The sequence below is a fragment of the Pristiophorus japonicus genome, chromosome 4 (assembly GCF_044704955.1).
Source record: "Pristiophorus japonicus isolate sPriJap1 chromosome 4, sPriJap1.hap1, whole genome shotgun sequence".
Classification (NCBI taxonomy): domain Eukaryota; kingdom Metazoa; phylum Chordata; class Chondrichthyes; family Pristiophoridae; genus Pristiophorus; species Pristiophorus japonicus.
Window position 1 is genome coordinate 136,827,277 of NC_091980.1, and position 22,127 is coordinate 136,849,403.

Below are 22,127 nucleotides of genomic sequence, written 5' to 3' on the forward strand. Positions count from 1 at the left end.
CATGTCAATACTGGCAGGAGTGACCACCACACAGGCCTTTTGGAGACAAAGTCCTGTCTTCACACTGATGACACTCTCCTTCATGTTCTGTGGCACTACCACAGTGCTAAATAGGATAGATTCAGAACGATCTAGCAGCTCAAAACTGGCCATCAGCAGCAGCAGAATTGTATTCCACCACAATTTGTAACTTCATGGCTCAGCATATTCCTCACTCTACCATTACCATCGAGCCAATAGACCAATCCTGGTTCAATGAGGAGTGCAGAAGAGCATACCATGAGCAGTATCCGACTTGCTGGGCGTGCTAATCTAGTGAGGCTACAATGCAGGACTATATACATGTTAAACAGCAGAAACAGCATGCTATAGACAGAGCTAAGCGATCCAGCAAACAATGGATCAGATCAAAGCTCTGCAGTTCTGTCACATCCAGTCATGAATGATGGTGGATAATTAATCAACTAACGGGAGGAGGAGGCTAAATGAACAGCCCCATCCTCAGTAATGGCGGAACCCAACACATGAGTGCACAAGACAAAGTGAAAACGTTCGCAACCACCTTCAGCCAGAAGTGCCGAGTGGATGATCCATATCGGCCTCCTCCTGAGATCGCCACCATCACAGAAGCGAGTCTTCAGCCAATTCAGTCAATACACTCCATGTGATATCAAGAATCGGCTGAATGAACTGGATACAGCAAAGTCTACAGGCCTCAACAACATCCCAGTTATCGTGCTGAAGACTTGTGCTCCAGAACTAGCCTCACCTCTAGCCAAGCTGTTCCAGTATAGCTGTGACACTGGCATCTACCCAACAATGTGAAAAATTTCCCAGATATGTTCTGTCCACAAAAAGCAAGACAACTCCAATCCGGCCAATTACTATCCCATCAGTCTACTCTCAATCATCAGCAAAGTGATGGAAGTATCCTCGACAGTGCTATCAAGCGACATTTACTCACCAATAACCTGCTCACCGATGCTCAGTTTGGGTTCTGCCAGCACGACTCGGCTCCAGACCTCATTACAGCCTTGGTCCAAACATGGATAAAAGAGCTGAATTCCAGAGGTGAGGTGAGAGTGACTGGCCTTGACATCAAGGCAGCATTGGACCAAGTATGGCATCATGGAACCCTAGTAAAATTGAAGTCAGTGGGAATCAGGAGGAAAACTCTACACTGGCTGGAGTCATACCTAAGGAAGATGGTTGTGGTTGTTGAAGGCCAATCATCTCAGCCCTAGGACATCGCTGCAGGAGTTCCTCAGGGCAGTGACCTAGGTCATACCACCTTCAGCTGCTTCAGCAATTACCTTCCATATATCATAAAGTTAGACGTGCGGAAATACGCTGATGATTGCGCAGTGTTCGGTTCCATTCGTAACTCCTCAGATAATGATATAGTCCATGCCCGCATGTGCAAGACCTGGATGAAATTCAGGCTTGGGCTGATGAGTGGCAAGTAACATTTGCACCACAAACTGCCAGGCAATGATCATCTCCAACAAGAGAGGGTCTTGACATTCAACGGCATTACCGTCACCGAATCCCCCACCATCAACATCATGAGGGTCACCAGTGAATACTGTGGTTACAAGAGCGGGTCAGAGGCTGGGTATTCTGTGGCGAGTGTCTCACCTCCTGATTCCCCAAAGCCTTTCTACCATCTACACAGCACAAGTCAGGAGTGTGATGAAATATTTTCCACTTACCTCGATGAATGTAGCTCCAACAACACTGAAGACGCTCGACACCATCCAGGACAAAGCAGCCTGCTTGATTGGCATCCCATCCACCACCCTAAACATTCACTCACTCCACCACTATTGAAGCGTGTTTGCAGTGTATGCCATCTACAAAATGCACTGCAGCAACCCACCAAGGCTTCTTCAACCGCACCCCACAAACCCACGACCTCTGCTACCTAGAAGGACAAGGGCAGCAGGCACATGGGAACACCACCACCTGCAAGTTCCCCTCCAAGTCATACACCATCCTGATTTGGAAATATACCACCGTTTCTTCATCGTTGCTGGGTCAACATCCTGGAACTCCCTTCCTAACACCACACGGACTGCAGCGGTTCAAGAAGCAGCTCACCACCACCTTCTCAAGGGCAATTAGGGATGGGCAATAAATGCTGGCTTTGCCAGCAATGCCCATGTCCCATGAATGAATATAAAATAAATAAAATGGAGAAAATAGAATAGGAGGGTAAACTAGCAAGAATTATAAAAGCAAATTGTAAGAGCTTTTACAAGAATGTAAAAAAGATGTTTTGTCTTTAATACTCTTATGAATGATTCCATGAGGTCTAGTATTGTACTTGAGCTGTTGTGACCTTCGTCCCATTTATTGTAACTCCAGAGTGAGGCACAAGCATGGTGGGCAGCCTTTTATACTGGGCCCTGCACACTTATGCAGGTGACCCTCAGGTCTCCCACCACAGTGCCCTCTGTTGGCATACCTTATGGGACTATACAGTTAGTGCACATGGTCTACATACATGACAGAAGAGAGTAGCAAACATAAGTGTTGGTCCCTTAGAGGCTAAGACAGGAGAAATTAAAAGGGGAATAGAAAAATGGCAGAGACTTGATACAAATATTTTGTATCTGTCTTCACAGTAAAAGACACAAACAGCACACCAAAAGTAGTGGGGAACCAAGATGAGAGTGAAGAACTTAAAGTAATTAATATCAGAAGAGAAAAAGAATTGGAGAAACTAGTGGCCAACAAATCCCCTGGACCTGATGGCCTATATCGTAGGGTTCTAAAAGAGGTGCCTGCAGTTTTAGTGGACGCTTTGGTTGTGATCTTCTAAAAGTCGCGAGATTCAGGAGCGGTCCCAACGGATTGGAAGGTCGCAAATGTAACGCCGCTATTCAAGAAAGGAGGGAGAGAGAAAACAGGGAACTACAGGCCAGTTAGCCTGACATCAGTCATCAGGAAAATGCTGGAATCCATTATTAAGGAAATTATAACAGGGCACTTAGAAAATCAGAATATGATTAGACAGAGTCAACAGGAGTGCAGCAGCTCAGAGTGGGAAACCTGAGAGTTTGGTAAGTGGGAGAGTTCGGTGAGGTGGGGGCGGGAGGTGTTGCTTTGCCTTGTTTTTCCTGACTTTTTCCGCAGAACGGCGGTGTACCTGAGTGGGATCAGATCGAGGTCTGAGAGTGGGGATGAAAGCCACAGAGATCTGCAACTTCGAGGAATCTAATACGGCCAGTGTGATCTCCTGGAATAGTTTTGATCGTCTTGTTGGGTTGGAGAAGCATTTTCCCAGATTTTTTTCCCCAATTGGCCTGGGTTTTTATCTGTTTTTTTGCCTCTCCCAGGAGATCGCACAGCTCCGGTTGGGGAGAACTCTGCAGTGTGACATCACAGGGAAGGCAGGTAAGTGATTGGTCGTGATCGTGGACTAAGTTTTTCTTTTAAATTAACATGTAGCATAGATCTAAATTCTAAAAACTACATTTATTTGTTTAACTAATTTAATGAATTATATAGGGTAAATACTTTGATTAGCACAAAACTAATTAATAAAATAAAATTTGGGGAAAACAGGAGATGTGTTGCTGCTGCAATATGTCGGAGCTTCTGGATGTTTTGGTTTAGGGCGACTACATCTGCGGCTCGACAAACTTCAGTTCCGAGTTGAGGAGCTGGAGTCCAAGCTACAGACATTGCGAGACATCAGGGAGGGAGAAAGTTACCTGGACCTTTTGCTCCAGGAGGCAGCCACACCCTCTAGATTAAATACTTTAGAATTGTCAAGGAAAGGAGGGTGTGACTGCGAGTGAGGCAGGTATGGGGATCCGGGTGGTAGTATTGCAGGAGCCTCAGTCCCTGTACTTAGAAACATAGAAACATAGAAAATAGGTGCATGAGTAGGCCATTCGTCCCTTCGAGCCTGCACCACCATTCAATAAGATCATGGCTGATCATGCAACTTCAGGACCCCATTCCTGCTTTTTTTCCATACCCCTTGATCCCTTTAGCTGCAAGGGCCACATCGAACTCCCTTTTGAATATATCTAACGAACTGGCCTCAACAACTTTCTGTGGTAGAGAATTCCACCTTATCCTTATCCCTTACCCCTTATCCTTAGACTGTGACCCCTGGTTCTGGACTTCCCCAACATTGGGAACATTCTTCCTGCATCTAGCCTGTCCAATCCCGTCAGAATTTTATCTTTCCATGAAATCCCCTCTCATTCTTCTAAATTCCAATGAATATAAGCCTAGTTGATCCAGTCTTTCTTCATATGTCAGCCCTGCCATCCCAGGAATCAGTCTGGTGAACCTTCGCTGCACTCCCTCAATAGCAAGAACGTCCTTCCTCAGATTAGGAGATCAAAACTGTACACAATATTCAAGGTGTGGCCTCACCAAGACCCTGTACAACTGCAGCAAGATCTCCCTGCTCTTATACTCAAATCCTCTCGCTATGAAGGCCAACATGCCATTTGCCTTCTTCACCGCCTGCTGTACCTGCATGCCAACTTTCAATGACTGATGTACCATGACACCCAGGTCTTGTTACCCCTCCCCTTTTCCTAATCTGTCACCATTCAGTTAGTATTCTTCCTCCCTGTTTTTGCTACAAAAGTGGATAACCTCACATTTATCTACATTATACTGCACCTGCCATGCATTTGGTCACTGCCTGCCATTCTGAAAAGGACCCGTTTATTCCTACTCTTTGCTTCCTGTCTGCCAACCAGTTCTCTATCCACGTCAATACATTTCCCCCAATATCATGTGCTTTAATTTTGCACACTAATCTCTTGTGTGGGACCTTGTCGAAAGCCTTTTGAAAGTCCATATACACCACATCCACTGGTTCTCCCTTGTCCACTCTACTAGTTACAACCTCAAAAAATTCTAGAAGATTTGTCAAGCAGGATTTCCTTTTCATAAATCCATGCTGACTTGGACCAATCCTGTCACTACTTTCCAAATGCGCTGTTATTACATCTTTAATAATTCATTCCAACATTTTCCCCACTACCGATGTCAGGCTAACCGGTCTATAATTCCGTGTTTTCTCTCTTCCTTTTTTCGGGTTACATTAGCTACCCTCCAATCCATCGGAACTGATCCTGAGTCTATAGAATGTTGGAAAATGACCACCAATGCATCCACGATTTCTAGGGCCACTTCCTTAAGTACTCTAGGATGGAGACTATCAGGCCCTGGGGATTTATCGGCCTTCAATCTCACACAATTTCCTGACTAATAAGGATTTCCTTCAGTACCTCCTTCTCGCTAGACCCTCGGTCTCCTAGTATTTCCGGAGGTTAATTGTGTCTTCCTTAAGTGAAGACAGAACCAAAGTATTTGTTCAATTGGTCTGCCATTTCTTTGTTCCCCATTATAAATTTACCTGATTCTGACTGCAAGGGACCTACATTTGTCTTCACTCATCTTTTTCTCTTCACATATCTATAGAAGCTTATGCAGTCAGTTTTTATGTTCCCTGCAAGCTTACTCTCATAGTCTATTTTCCCCTTCCTATTTAAACCCTTTGTCCTCCTCTGCTGAATTCTAAATTTCTCCCAGTCCTCAGGTTTGCTGCTTTTTCTGGCCAATTTATGTGCCTCTTCCTTGGATTTAGCACTATCCCTAATTTCCCTTGTTCGCCATGGTTGAGCCACTTTCCCCATTTTATTTTTATGCCAGGCAGGGATGTGCAATTGTTGAAGTTCATCGATGTGATCTTTAAATGTCCAATAGATTTGAAGTTCTTGCAACCCTTGTGGACAAGTGTGCAGTCTGCGGGTGGACAAGCAGACTGACCAAAGCACCGTGGTGCAGAAAGCCATTCAAGTCGGGGCGAGTAAAGAGGAAGATGGTTGTAGTAAGGGACAGAAGAGTTAGGGGGATAGATAGGGTTCTCTGCAACCGATAGTGTAGGTTCTGAAGGCTGTGTTGCCTACCTGGTGCCAGTGTAAAGGACATCTCCTCTGGACTGGAGAAGAACTTGGAGTGGGAGGAGGAGGATCCAGTTGTCGTGGTACATGTAGGTACCAATGACATAGGTAGGACTAAGAAAGAGGTTCTGCTGAGAGAGTTTGAACAGCAATGGACTAAATTGAAAAGCAAAATCACAAAGGTTATAATCTCTGCTTTATTACCTGAGCCACAAGCAAATTGGCATAGGGTCAATAGAATCAGGGAGATGGATGCGTGGCTGAGAGATTGGTGTGGGAGAAGTGGATTTCAATACGTGGGACACTGCACCAGTACTCGGGAAAGAGAGATCTGTTCCATGGAGACGGACTACACCTGAACTATACTGAGACCTGAGTTCTAGCGAATTGAATAACTAGGGAGGTAGACAGGGTTTTAAACTAAATAAGGGGAGGGTGGGGGAGAGGATGGGGAGGAGTGTTGCAGTGGAGAGAAAGCTAGAATGCTAAGGAGAAAAGAAAAGGAAGCAAGGTAGGAAAGTGATTGTGGTAAGGATAACCAGATTATGTCAGGAAGGGACAGAGCATACAAACAAAAGAGTGCACTAACAAATAGGATCCGGGTAAGAAAAAATAGTACAAAATAATGTTAAGATGCCTAATAATATTAAAAAGACAAATCTAAAAGCACTGTAACGGAATGCACGAAGCATCCCTAATAAGATAGACAAATTAACAGCGCAAATAGATGTAAACGGATACAATATAGTTGCAATTACTGAGACATAGTTGCAGGGTGACCAGTGTTGGGAACTGAATATCCAAGGATATTCAATATTTAGGAAGGACAGGCAAAAAGGAAAAGGGGGCGGTGTGGCTTTTAGTAAAGGATGAAATCAGAGCAATAGTCAGAAAATCAAGATGTAGAATCAGTCTGGGTGGAGCTTAGGGGCAGAAAACATTGGTGGGAGTTGTCTATAGGCCTCCAAACAGTAGTGGTAATGTAGGGGATGGCATCAAACAGGAAATTAGAGATGCATGTAACAAGGGTGCTACAGTAATCGTAGGTGACTTTCATCCACATACAGACTGGCCAACCCAAATTAGTAATAATACTGTGGAAGATGAATTCCTGGAGTGTGTCCGAGATTTTTTTTAGACCATTATGTTGAGGAGCCTGCAAGGGAACAGGCTCTCCTAGATTGGGTATTGTACAATGAGAAGAGGTTAATTAACAATCTTGTTGTGTGGTGTCCTTTAGGGAAGAGTAACCATAACATGATTGAATTCTTTATTAAGATGGAAAGTGAAGTGGTTCAATCCGAAACTAGGGTTCTATATCTAAACAAAGGAAACTACAAAGGTCTGAGGAATTAATTGGCTATGATAGATTGGGACGATTCATTAAAAGGCATGACGCTGGATAGATAATGGCTTACATTTAAGGAACGAATGCATGAATTGCAACAGTTATACATTCCTTTCTGGCGTAAAAACACAAAAGGAAAAGTGGCCCAACCATGGCTAACAAAAGAAATTAAGGATAGTATTAGATCCAAAGAGGAGTTATACAAAGTTGCCAGAAAAAGTAGCAAGCCTGAGGATTGGGAGCAGTTTAGAATTCAGCAAAAAAGGACCAAGAGATTGATGAAGAGGGGAAAAATAGAATATGAGAGTAAACTTGCAAAGAACATAAAAACCGACTGCAAAAGTTTCTACAAGTACGCAAAAAGAAAAAGATCAGTGAAGACAAATGTAGGTCCGATACAATCAGAAATGGGAGAATTTATAATGGGGAACAAGGAAATGGCAGAACAATTAAATAAATACTTTGGTTCTGTCTTCACGGAAGAGGACACAAATAATATCCCATAAATGCTAGGGAACCAAGGGTCTAGTGAGCAAGAGGAATTAAAGGAAATGATTATTAGTAAGAAAATAGTGCTGGAGAAACTAATAGGACTGAAGGCCGATAAATCCCCAGGGCCTGATGATCTGCATCTCAGAGTACTAAAAAAGCTAGCCATGGAAATAGTGGATATATTGGTTGTCATCTTCCAAAATTCGAGAGATTATGGAAAGTTGGCAAATGTAACCCCACTATTTAAAAAAGGAGGGAGAGAGAAAACAGTGAACTTCAGACCGGTTAGCCTAACATCAGTAGTATGGAAAATGCTAGAGTCTATTATAAAGGATGTGATAACGGGACACTTAGATAATATCAACGGGATTAGACAAAGTCAACATGAATTTATGAAATGAAAATCGTATTTGACAAACCCACTGGAGTTTTTTGCGGATGTAACTGATAGAATAGATAAGGGAGAACCAGTGGATGTAGTGTATTTCAATTTTCAGAAGGCCTTTGATAAAGTTCCACATAAGAGGTTAGTGTGCAAAATTAAAGCACATAGGATTGGGGATAATATACTGACATGGATTGAAAATTGGTTAACTGACAGGAAACAGAGAGTAGGAATAAACGGGTCTTTTTCAGGGTGGCGGGCAGTGACTAGTGGGGTACCACAGGGATCAGTGCTTGGGCCCCAGCCCAATATATAAATGATTTAGATGAGGGAACCACATGGAATATTTTCAAGTTGGCAAATGACACAAAATTGGTGGGGTTGTGAGGAGGATGCAAAGATACTGCAAGGTGATTTAAATAGGTTGAGTGAGTGGGCATACACATGGCAGATGCAGTGTAATGTGGATAAATGTGAAGTTATCCACTTTGGTAGGAAAAACATAAAGACAAAGTATTATTTAAATGGTGATAGCTTGGGAAATGTTGATGTACAAAGGGACCTGGGTGTCCTTGTACACCAGTCATTGAAAGCAAACATGCAGGTGCAGCAAGCAGTTAGGATGGCAAATGGTATGTTGGCCTTCATTGCAAAAGGATCTCTACAGGAGCAAGGATGTCTTACTACAGTTATACAGAGCCTTGGTGAGATCACACCTGGAGTATTGTGTGCACTTTTGGTCTCCTTACCTGAGAAAGGATACTTGCCATAGAGGGAGTGTAGCGAAGGTTCACCAGACTGATTCCTGAGATGGCAGGATTATCGTATGAGAAGAGATTGGGTCGACTAGGCCTGTATTCACGAGAGTTTAGAAGAATGAGAGGGAATCTCATTGAAACATATAAAATTCTGACGGGGTTGGACAGACTGGAAGCAGGGAGGATGTTTCCCCTGGCTGGGAAGTCTAGAACAAGGGGTTACAGTCTCAGGATATGGGGTAGGAAATTTAGGACCAAGATGAGGAGAAATCTTTTCACTCCGAGGGTGGTGAACCTGTGGAATTCTCTACCACAGAAGGCTGTGGAGGCCAAGTCGCTGAATATATTTAAGAAGGAGATAGATAGATTTAACAATACAAAAGGCATCAAGGGGTATGGGGAAAAAGTGGGAATATGGTGTTGAGTTGGAGGATCAGCCATGATCATATTGAACGGCGGTGCAGGCTCGAAGACCGAATGGCTTACGACTGCTCCTATTTTCTATGTTTCAACATGATTCTATGAATGGGAAATCGAGTTTAACAAATTTATTAAAGTTTTTTGAGCATGTATTAGCAGGGTAGATAAGGGAAACAAATAGATGTAGAATATTTTTATTGTGTTCCTAACACAGATGAGGCTGTACATAGGGAGGTTAAAGTAACAGTGACCTCAGTCTTTAATAAGACACTCCAGAGTGAGGAACAGGCCTTATGGGCCGGCTTATATACAGTGCTTCCAAGGGATGCTGGGATCCCTTGGGACTTCAGGGGATGAGCTCCCTGGTGGCGGAATATGGGAGTGCATACTTTACAGATACATAACATCACTCCGCCCCCTCAAAGTCAAAGTGAAAACTATTTACAAGGTGAGGCGGTCAGGAGCCTTTCTTTCCCTGGTGGACCGCCTCGGTACAAATGTCTGTTCTGGTGTGTTGGCTGTGCCCTCGCTGGGCTGGCGTGTTGTTGGCCCTGCAAGGCTGCGAGGTGAGCCTGGCCTTGCTGGGCTGTTGGGCGTGATGGGTTTGATTTCCTGGTCCAATTTCCTGGTCCAGCGTGGTGTCGTTGATTTTTTGGGTTTTTGTTGTGGGCTCGAAAAAGGTGGTGTCTGCTATGGGTTGTTCAGGGCAGTTTGTGAACCGCAGCCTCGTTTGGTCCAGGTGCTTTCTGCAAATTTGTCCATTGTCTAGTTTGACTATAAACACCCTATTCCCTTCTTTAGCTATCACCGTGCTCACGATCCACTTGGGACCATGTCCATAGTTTAGCACATACACAGGGTCATTCAGATCAATTTCCTATGACACAGTGGCGCGACCATCGTTTTTACATTTTGTTGCTGCTGCCTGCTCTCTACCTGATTAAGCAGCTTGGGGTGAACCAGCGAGAGTCTGGTTTTAGGTGTCCTTTTCATGAGTAACTCATCCGGGGGCACCCCTGTGAGCGGGTGGGGTCTCGTGCAGTAGCTGAGCAGTACTCGGGACAGGCAGGTTTGGAGTGAGCCTTCTGTGACTCGTTTAAGGCTCTGTTTGATGGTTTGTACTGCCCGCTCTGCCTGCCCATTGGAGGCTGGTTTAAACGGGGCCGAGGTGACATGTTTGATCCCATTCTAGGTCATGAATTCCTTAAATTCGGCACTGGTGAAACATGGCCCGTTGCAACTGACCAGTATGTCAGGCAGGCCATGGGTGGCAAACATGGCCCTCAGGCTTTCAATGGTGGCGGTGGCGGTGCTTCCCGACATTATTTCACATTCAATCCATTTTGAAAAAGCATCCACCACCACCGGGAACATTTTACCGAGAAACGGGCCCGCACAGTCGACATGGATCCTCGACCATGGTCTGGAGGGCGAGGACCACAAACTTAGTGGTGCCTCTCTGGGCGCGTTGCTCAACTGAGCACATACGCTACATTGCCGTACACAGGACTCTAAGTCAGAGTCGATACCGGGCCACCACACGTGGGATCTGGCTATTGCTTTCATCCTATACCCGGGTGTGTGCTGTGGAGATCCAAGATGAATGTCTACCTCCCCTTTTTTGATAGCACTACACGGTTACCCCACAACGGGCAGTCTGCCTGAATGGACAGCTTGTCCTTGCGCCGCTGGAACAGTTTGATTGGCTCTTGCATTTCAACTGGCCCAGCTTCCATGCAGTACACAGTTTTTTACTAGGGACAGCAGAAGATCTTGGCTGGTCCAAGTCCTAATCTGGCGGGCCGTGACAGGTGATTTATCATTTTCAAACACTTCCATGACCATCAACAAGTCTGCGGGCTGCGCCACCATCAACAAGTTTGCAGGCTGCGCCATTTCTACCCCCGTGGTGGGCAATGGTAGCCGACTGAGAGCATCCGCACAGTTCTTGGTACCTGGCCTGTGACAGATGGAATAGTTATACGCTAATAGCGCGAGTGCCCACCTTCGTATGCCGGCTGAGGCATTAGTATTTCTCCCCTTGTTTTCAGCAAACAGGGATGTGAGGGGCTTGTGATCGGTTTCCAGCTCAAATTTGAGGCCAAACAGGTACTGATGCATTCTCTTTACCCCAAACACACACGTAATGCCTCTTTCTCAATCATGTTGTAGGCCCTCTTGGCCTTAGACAAGCTCCTGGAAGCATAGACGACAGGTTGCAACTTCCCCACAATGTTAGCTTGTTGTAATACACACCTGACACCTTACGACGACATGTCACATGCTAGCACAAGTCTTTTACACGGGTTATACAATACAAGCAGCTTGTTGGAGCATAAAATGTCTCTGGCTTTCTCAAAAGCAATTACTTGTTTTTTTCCCCATACCCAGTTCTCACCTTTGCGCAATAACACATGTAGGGGCTCGAAAAGGGTGCTTAACCCCGGTAGGAAGTTACCAAAATAGTTGAGGAGTCCCAGGAATGACCGCAGCTCCGTGATGTTCTGTGGCCTGGGCGCATTCCTGATAGCCCCTGTCTTGGCGTCTGTGGGCCAAATGCCATCCGCCGCAATCTTTCTCCCCAAAAACTCCACTTCTGTTGCCATGAAGACGCATTTCGAGCTCTTCAGCCGCAGCCCTACGCGATCCAGTCGCTGGAGGACCTCCTCCAGGTTTTGTAGGTGCTCGGCGGTGTCCCGATCGCCGACCAATATGTCATCCTGAAAGACCACTGTGTGTGGTACCAACTTGAGTAGGCTCTCTATGTTTCTCTGGAAGATCGCTGCAGCCGACCAAATTTTAAACGGGCATCTATTGTCGATGAACAGTCATTTGAGCGTGTTGATGCAGGTGAGGCTCTTCGAAGACTCCTCCAGCTCCTGCATCATGTCGGCCGAAGTCAAGTTGAGCTTGGTGAATATCTTGTCTCCTGCCAGCGTCGCAAATAGATCGTCTGCCTTAGGTAGCGGGTATTGGTCCTGTAGCGAGAAACGATTAATAGTTACTTTATAATCGCCGCAAATCCTGACCATGCATCACTTTTGCGTACTGGAACAATCAGGCTGGCCCACTTGTTGAATTCCACTGGGGAGATGATTCCCTCGCGTTGCAGCCTGTCCAGCTCGATTTCCACTCTCTCTCTTATCATGTGAGGTACCGCTCGCGCCTTGTGGTGAATGGGTTGTGCCTCTGGGACCAAGTGGATCCGCACCTTCGCCCCGGAAAAGTTTCCAATGCCTGGCTCAAAAAGAGAAGGAAATTTGTTAAGAACCTGGGTATATGAGGCCTCATCGACATGTGATAGCGCTCGGATGTCATCCCAGTTCCAGCGGATTTGCCCAGCCAGCTCCTTCCAAGCAGTGTGGGGCCATCGCCTGGGACAATCCAGAGTGGCAGTTCGCGCACCGTGCCCTCGTAGGTGACCTTGACCATGGCGCTGCCCAGGATAGTGATAAGCTCTTTGGTGTACGTTCTCAGTTTCGTGTGGATGGGGCTCAGGGCTGGTCTGAATGCCTTGTTGCACCACAGTCTCTCAAACATCTTTTTACTCTTGATGGGTTGGCTAGCGCCAGTGTCCAGTTTCATGGCTACGGGTAAGCCATTCAATTTTACGTTAAGCATTATAGATGGACATTTTGTCAAAAATGTGTGCACCCCATGTACTTCAGCATCTGCCTCCTTTTTCTGAGGCTCGAAATTGCTTTGATCCACCTTGGACCGATCTTCCTCTACCACATGGTGGTTAGCTCGTTGGAGGTGCCCCATTGTTCCATAGCTCTTGCAAACATACCCTTTGAAATGGCATGAATAGGCTGAATGGAAGCCTCCACAACGCCAACAAGGTGTGAATTGCCTTGCATTCATCCTTTGTTGGGGACTGGGTCACCTGAGGCCTGCTGGCAGTTGCAGACTCATGGGTTCTGCCCTGTACATTTCAGCTCGCAAACACAGTTCCAGTTAATTTATGAACATTGCTAGCGCTTGTGTGCTGAGAGATTTGTTTGGTGTTATCACTGATGGACATAAACGCCTGTGCTATCGCAATGGCCTTACTGAGGGTCGGTGTCTCTATAGTCAAAAGTTTTCATAGGATGGTCTCGTGACCAATGCCCAGTACAAAAAAGTCTCTGAGCATTTGCTCTAGGTAGCCATCAAATTCACATTGTCCTGCAAGTCGCCTTAGCTCGGCGACGTAGCTCGCCACTTCCTGACCTTCAGATCACTGGCACGTGTAGAACCGATACTTCGCCATCAGCACGCTCTCCCTTGGTTTAAGATGCTCCCGAACCAGTGTACACAGCTTCTCATACGACTTATCTGTGGGTTTCACCGGAGCCAGAAGATTCTTCATGAGACTGTAGGTCGGTGCCCCGCAGACCGTGAGGAGGACCGCTCTCCTTTTTGCAGCGTTTCCTTCTCCATCCAGCTCGTTGGCTACACAGTACTGGTCTAGCCATTCGACATAGGCTTCCCAGTCCTCACCCTCCGAGAACTTCTCCAGGATGCCCACAGTTTGCTGCATCTTTGTGTTGGATTCATATTCTCATTGCCAGTTATTGTGTTTCTAACACAGATGAGGCTGCACACAGGGAGTTTAGAGTAACAGTGACCTCAGTCTTTAATAAGACACTCCAGAGTGAGGAACAGGCCTTAGAAGCCGGCTTATATACAGTGCTCCCAAGGGATGCTGGGACCCCTTGGGACTTCAGGGGATGAGTTCCCTGGTGGTGGAATATGGGAGTGCATGCTTTACAGATACACAACAATTTGGATTTCCAAAAGACATTCAATAAGATGCCACATAAAAGATAGTTACATAGGATAAGGGCTCATTGGTTTGGGGGTAATCATCAAATCATCCATCATCACAGGCAGTCCCTCGCAATCGAGGATGACTTGCTTCCACTGGGTTCTTTGATGACTGAACAGTCCGATACGGGAGCCACAGACCCTGTTACAGGTGGGACAGACATTCGTCGGGGGAAGAGGTCGGCAGGGCTGGTTTGCCGCACGCTCCTTCCGCTGCCTGCGCCTGGCCTCTTCATGTTCCTTGCGTCGAGACTCAAAGAGCTCAACGCCCTCCCGGATGAACTTTCTCCACCTCGGGTGGTCTTCGGCCAGGGTCTCTCAGGCGTCAGTGGTGATGTCGCACTTTACCAGGGAGGCTTTGAGGGTGTCCTTATAACGTTTCCGCTGTCCTCCTTTGGCTCGTTTACCATGAAGGAGATCCGCATACAGCATTTGTTTAGGGAGTCTCGTATCTGGCATGCGTACTATGTGGCATGCCCAGCGAAGCTGATCGAGTGTGGTTAGTGCTTCAATACTGGGGATGTTAGCCTGGTCGAGAACACTGATGTTGGTGCGCCTGTCCTCCCATGGGATTTTCAGGATCTTGCGGAGATATCGTTGGTGATATATCTCCAGTAATTTAAGGTGCCTTCTGTACATTGTCCATGGCACAAACCCATACAGGAGGGCGGGTATTACTACAGCCCTGTAGACCATGAGTTTTGTGGTAGATTTGAGGGCCTGGTCTTCAAACACTCTTTTCCGCAGATGGCCGAAGGCTGCGCTGGCGCACTGGAGGCGATGCTGTATCTCTGCATCAATGTCTGCCTTTGTTGATAAGGGGCTCCCGAGATTTGGGAAATGGTCCACATTGTCCAGGGCAGCGCCGTGGATCTTGATGATTGGAGGGCAGTGCTGTGAGGCGAGGACAGGCTGGTGTAGGACCTTTGTCTTACGGATGTTAAGCGTAAGACCCATGCTTTCGTATGTCTCAGTGAATCTATTAGAATAGGGGTAATATATTAGAATGGTCTCCTTAGCTGAGGACGGAGATACTTGCCTTAGAAGCAATGCAACGAAGATTCCTGGGATGAGAGTGTTGTCCTAATGGGAGAGATTGAGTAAATTGAGCCTGTACTCTCTGGAGTTCAGAAGAACGAGAGGTGATCTTATTGAAACATGTAAGATTCTGAGGGGGATTGAAAGGGTAGATGTTGAGATGTTGTTTCCCCTGGCTGGAGAGTCTAGAACTAGGGGGCATGGTCTCAGAACAAAGGGTCGGCCATTTAAGACTGAGACTGAGATGAGGAGGAATTTCTTCACTCAGAGGGTTGTGAATCTTTGGAATTTTCTCAGGGATACTGAACCTTTGAGTATATGCAAGGCTGGGATAGATAGATTTTTGGACTCTCGGGCAATCAAGGGATTTGGAGATTGGGCGGCGAAGTGGAGTTGAGGTCGAAGATCAGGCATAATGTTATTGAATGATGGAGCAGGCTTGCAAGGGGCCATGTGGCCTACTCCTGCTCTTAATTCTTATGTTCTTATCCCAAGATTTGCTGAATTGCTAAACCTTTGTATGAACTATTGAAAGGCAAAAATGATGGGGTGCAGTCTGAATGGACAGAGGTACACACTACTGCATCCAACTATTAAAGCATGAAGGAATGCAGGCGACGTATCAGATCACCCCGGATCTGAGTCAGCCCTTCCATTTGGAGGTAGGGGCATCAAATGGCAGTGTTATGTTAAGATTTAATGGGAAAACTTCTACCCATTGCAATATTCCTTATAGCCTCTAATTGTTCTTAAACAATTCCAAGGTTCCTTCACCCTACCATTGGCAGCCATGCCTTCAGCCCTCTGAACCCTAAACTCTTGAAATCCCTCCCTAAAGCTATCCATCTCTCTCTCCTCCTTTAACCAAACATTTAGTCACCTGTCCTAATCTCTCCTTTGGCTCAGTGTCAGTTTTTGTCTGATTACATTCCTGTGAAGTGCCTTGGGACATTTTACTAAATGAAAGGTATTTTATATATATGTCATCATCATCATCATAGGCAGTCCCTCGGAATCAAGGAAGACTTGCTTCCACTCTAAAAGTGATTTCTCAGGTAGCTGTATAGTCCAATGCGGGAATTACAGTCTTTGCCACAGGTGGGGCAGACAGTGGTTGAAGGAAAGGGTGGGTAGGGAGCCTGGTTTGCTGCACACTCCTTCCGCTGTCTGCGCTTGATTTCTGCATGCTCTTGGCAAAGAGACTTGAGGTGCTCAGCGCCCTCCCGGATGCTCTTCTTCCACTTTGGGCGGTCTTGGGCCAGGGATTCCCAGGTGTCAGTGGGGATGTTGCACTTTATCAGGGAGGCTTTGAGGGTATCCTTGAAATGTTTCCTTTGTCCACCTGAGGTTCGCTTGCCGTGTAGGAGTTCCATGTAGAGAGCACTTGCTTAAGGAGCCTCGTATCGGGCATGCGGACGTTGTGGCCCATCCAGCGGAGCTGGTCAGTTCTTGTTGTTGAGTGAAAGTTCTAGATCTTGCATCACGGGTCAAGCAGATGAGCTTTATTGGCTTTCCAGATTTATTTCCTGGGTTCTTGCAGGCGATCATTTCCAGGAGACTCCCAGACAATCTGGGAGAGTTGGCACATATAGTTGGCCAACTAGTAGTTGGCTCAGTAGTACTTTTGTACTTTGTCAAGGCAACTTGGGATATTTACATCATGAAAGACATGTATTTCATTTTCTTTCTACATTTGTCTGATCTTGACAACAAGGGAGCTGTGCCAACATATTTTAAGATGAACATGAGGGAAGCTTGATTAATCTTGGGTATGTTAGGTGGGCAGAAGCAACTCCAAAATACAGCAGACTTCCACACTTTTCTCTTAGATGGTCCCTTGAATCGAGGATGACTTGCTTCCACGGGATGAATTCAATGAGTTCCGAGATGTTTCAATGAAGGACCTAATATTCCAAGTCCCGAACTGCATATTGAAGGGTGGAAGATGCCTGTGCTTGGATATTTTTTTACTTACAGTGGCAGTTGCACACCAGCCACCACACGGGCTTGACAGAGCTAGGTCTTGGTCCAGTGGCAAGGATTGCCCAAGACGACTGGAGACCAGCTCTGCTGCATGGATCTAATGTGCGCACATATCGCAGTGTGGGCTGACCTGTGCTGCCCCTGGGTGCACGCCTCTTCTGGGCCCTGAACTCACACCTCTCAATACTGGCAGTAGTACAGGTCCTGGTTAGATGTGGCCTGTGGGTGTGGTCGCTTTGGCTGATTGCTTCTTTACTGTGGTCTTGTCCGCATCTGGGTGGCCCTGGAGAAAGAGCACCTGGGGCCCCACTGGTAAGCATGAGGCTTTCTGCGACCAGTGGGTACCGCAGGAACTGGAGGGCATAGTGGACATCGATAACAATATTATTATTTACTTTTACAACTTATATTCATGTATAGTGCCTTTATAGTAAAATGTTCCAAGGCTCTTCATAGGAGCATTATCAAACAAAATTTGACACTGACCCACATAAGGCGATATTAGGGCAAAGAGATAGATTTTAAGAAGCGTCTTAAAGGAGGAAAGAGGCGAAGAAGTTAAGGGAGGGAATTCCAGAGCATCGGGGCCGAGGCAACTGAAGGCATGGCTGCCAATGGTGGAGCAATCATAATCGGGGATGTGCAAGAGGCCAGAATTGGTTTATTTTATTTTATGGTTTGAGTTCCTTATTAGTTCTGACCCTCTTTAAAAAAAAATGGGGCATTTTTTGGGGTGTTTGGGACAACTGAGTGTGGGTTTTCTGAGCAAAGAATCTGGCAACAGCAGCACGTGACTGAATGGGGGAGGGGAGCACTGGCACCCTGGAAGCTGAATGGCGTCACTTCCTGTCTCGCGCTGCAACCGAACTTGCTGGCCAAACCGCTGCTCTGACGGAACTGGAGTGACAGGGGGCTCGACCGCTTAACGACAAGAATTGGCGCGGGACAGCCAATGAGGTGGCGGCGCAGGGGCGGGAGGTAGCCAGCAGGTTTGGTTGCTCCCAGCGGTCGGCCGGCGGCGGTAGGTTTTTCCTCTCTCTCTCTCTCTCTCTCTGCCCTCCCCCCATTGCTTTCCATGATGGCCGACGTGGGTTTGTTGATGCAGGATGGCCTGTTACACCCGAGCCAGGCGCCGTCGGACGGAACCGGCGAGCAGCCGAAACCCAACAGCGACACCTCCAGCCAGGCCCGGTACGTGGATATGAATAGGCTCGGGATGCCGAGGTATACAATAACAGCGTCTACTCTTTCCCTTCTCTTCCCCTTCCCCTCCCGCCGCGAACACCGAGCGGCCGGGCCTCGGATCGCTGCCTGTAGAGTTTCACCGGGGGAGGGCGGCACGGATCTGGCAGCCGGCGGCCGCCGCCACTTGTTACTGGGCCCAGCAGACCCTTTCTCAAGGCTTACTGGACGCAATGGGAACTCTGCTAACTTTGGATGGAGGGTCTGACTGTTAACTTCACACAGGCAGAGAGAGAGAGAGTGTGTGTCTGTGTCTGCAGCCTGGCACGGTGCAGCCATGTTTAATCAACATTTTACTTTTCCTTGTTAAAACTTTTTCTTTCTTTTATTTTGAAAATCTGATTTGGGGGCATTTCACAGGGACCATTGAGGGATTTCCATAACTTGTTTTATCTTTCTGTGCTTCATAAGATGCTTTCCTCCCCATCTCTCCTGAAAGCCCAATTCTGGCTTGTATGGAGAGGCTGTTTGACTGTGAGGTGCATCATAGCTGTGCCAGATCCTATTGCCTGTCAATGGCCTTACAGGTGCATCTCCACCCAAGAGCATAAGCTGCAGGGTAAAAGTCACTCAGAAGGAGAAAGCCACTTAGGACCGAGATGAGAAACTTCTTCACCCAGAGAGTGGTGAACCTGTGGAATTCTCTACCATAGGAAGTTGTTGAAGCCAATTCACTAAATATATTCAAAAAGGAGTTAGATGTAATCCTTACTACTAGGGGGATCAAGGGGTATGGTGAGAAAGCAGGAATGGGGTACTGAAGTTGCATGTTCAGCCATGAAGTCATTGAATGGCGGTGCAGGCTCGAAGGGCCGAATGGCCTACTCCACCTATTTTCTATGTTTCTATGTAAATGGTTCTGTCAAGACAAGGCTAATGCTAATACGAGTGGCCCAGTCAAATTAAAATTGCATGCATAAATGTGTAGATCTAAACCTGATTTTCATCATTGTTGGTACAGAATAGTGTGTGTCCTTCGTGCCGATTGATTATCCAGTGAATTTCTAGCTTTGCACAATGATCAGGAGTGGGAATCTCTGCCTGGCTAGTTTAGTTGTGCTGAGTTGGAGTCAGTAACAACTTGTATTTATATAGCACCTTTTTAATGTGGTAATACGTCCCAAGGTGTTTCACAGGAGCGTTATAAAACAAAATTTGACATAAAACCACATAAGGAGATATTTGGGTAGATGGCCAAAAGCTTGGTCAAAGAGGTAGGTTTTAAGGAGGAAAGAGAGATAGTGGGGTGGAGAGGTTTAGGAAGGGAATTCCATAGCTTGGGGCCGAGGCAGCTGAAGGCACTGCTGCCAGTAGTGGAATGCTGAAAATCGGGGATGCTCGAGGCCAGAAATAGAGGAGTGCAGATATCTGTGGGGTTGGAGGAGATTACACAGATCTGAGTGCTGAAGTCATAGAAGCAATTTAAAAATGAGGAGGATACTTTTTTAAAATCGAGGTGTTGCTTAAACGGGAGACAATGTAGGTCAGTGAGTACAGGTGTGATGGGTGAACTGGACTTGGTGCGAATTAGGCCACGGGTAGCTGAGTTTTGGATGACTTCACGTTTACGGAGGGTGGCAGGTGGGAGGCCAGCCAGGTGCGCAATGGAATCGTACGCAGTAAAAATGTAGATTGTAAGTGACATTGTTTTCTCGAACACCTGTCAGATTTTGGCTGAAGTTAAATGTTTTATATGTGAAGGAGGTTATAGGCAAAACATTTTGCTGACAAAAATGTTTATGAAGCTGCCTTGTATGTCCAGGTATTCAACAACTTGATTTTGGGGTGAGGAAATTCTAAGAGGAGCACTGTAGATAAGAGGGATTTAAAAAAAAATTGTGCTGTTGATGACTGGAGGGTGAGGTACCATCTGCTTCCCTACTTCTCTTTATTTGAAAAACTTGGTGAGGGACCAGAGTGAACAGTGCACCATCCCCAAAGTTGAAAAGATGACATAAATCAAGGAGCTATGAATTGCCACTTGCTTTAATTAGCATCTTTGTGCCAGTCTGCTGCAGGGAAATCTCACTTGAAGCAATATTCCTTCATAGAAAGAAGCTTGCAATTTTATAGAGTGTCTTTTATGTAGGCAGGTTATCCCAAAGTGCTTTACAGTCAATGAATTGGTGTGCATGGGCCCTGAAACAGAAAATGGGTAAATGACTGGGTAAATGACCAGATAATCTAGTTTTAATTGTTAAGGGATCGATGTTAGCCAGGACACCAGGTGAAATCCCCTGCTTTTCTTCAACTGGTGCTATGTGATCTTTATCATCCATTGTGAGGGCAGACAAGGCCCCAGTTTAATCTCTCAACTGAAAGAAGGCATCTCTGACAATGACATACAAACATAAGAAATAGGAGCAGGAGTAGGCCATTTGGCCCATCGAGCCTGCTCTGCCATTCAATAAGATCATGGCTGATCTGATCATGAACTCAGCTCCACTTCCCTGCCCGCTCCCCATAACCCTTTACTCCATTATCGCTCAAAATCTGTCTCTCTCTGCCTTAAATATATTCAATGATCCAGCTTGCACAGCTCTCTGAGGCAGAGAATTCCATAGATTTAAAACCCTCTGAGAAGAAATTCTTCCTCATCTCTGTTTTAAATGGGCTGCCCCTTATTCTGAGACGATGCCCCCTAGTTTTAGTTTCCCCTTTGAGTGGAAATCTCCTCTTTGCATCCAACTTGTTGATCCCCCTCATCTTATGTTTCGATAAGCTCACCTCTCATTCTTCTGAACTCCAGTGTGTGCAGGCTCAACCCGTCTTAAGTCAACCTTCTCATCTCTGGAATCAACCTCGTGAACCTTCTCTGAACAGCCTCCAATGCAAGTATATCCTTCCTTAAATACGGAGACCAAAACTGTAAACAGTACTCCAGGTGTGGCCTCACCAATACCCTTTACAGTTGTAGCAGGACTTCTCTGCTTTTATACTCTCTTCCCCCTTGTAATAAAGGCCAACATTCCATTTGCCTTCCTGAATACTTGCTGTACCTGCATACTAACTGTGTTTCATGCACAAGGATCCCCAGGTCCCTCTGTACTGCAACACTTGGCAATTTTTCTCCATTTAACTTGTAATTTGCTTTTCTATTATTTCTGCCAAAGTGGATAACCTCACATTTACCCACATTATACTCCACCTGACAAATTTTTGCCCACTCACTTAGCCTGTCTATATCCCTTTGCAGATTTTTTTTGTCTCCTCACAATTTGCTTTCCCACCCATCTTTATCATCAAATTTACTAACATTACACTTGGTCCCTTCATCCAAGTCATTAATATAGATTAGGACCCAGCACCGATCCCGTGGCACCCCACTAATCACTCTTTGCCAACTGGAAACTGACCCATTTAGCCCGACTCTCTGTATGGATAGAGGATTGGCTAGCTAATATATTCCCCCAACTCCGTGAGCTTTTATCTTGTGCAGTTACCTTTTATGTGGCATCTTATCGAATGCCTTCTAGAAATCCAAATACACCACATCCACCCTGCTCGTTACATCCTCAAAGAACTCCAGCAAATTTGTCAAACAGATTTCCCTTTCATAAAACCATGCTGACTGCTTGATTGAATCATGCTTTTCCAAATGTCCTGCTACCGCTTCTTTAATAATGGACTCCAGCATTTTTCCAACAACAGATGTTCGGCTAACTGGTCTACAGTTTCCTGCTTTTTGTCTGCCTCTTTTTTTTAAAAAACAT

The 22,127-nt window shown here is 46.1% G+C and overlaps 1 protein-coding gene across 10 annotated transcripts in view; it reads left to right on the forward strand.

Moving 5' to 3' along the window:
* The first annotated feature begins 18,128 nt into the window (after positions 1-18,128).
* Positions 18,129-22,127, forward strand: part of tcerg1b (transcription elongation regulator 1b (CA150)) — a 119,932-nt gene continuing 115,933 nt past the window's right edge. For 6 of the 10 annotated variants that reach the window (XM_070878596.1, XM_070878597.1, XM_070878598.1 and 3 more), the window contains exon 1: positions 18,200-18,396. In XM_070878596.1, the coding sequence (XP_070734697.1) occupies positions 18,248-18,396 (149 nt within the window). In that variant the 5' untranslated portion in view covers positions 18,200-18,247. The other 4 variants (XM_070878599.1, XM_070878600.1, XM_070878602.1 and 1 more) reach the window with 2 other exon arrangements.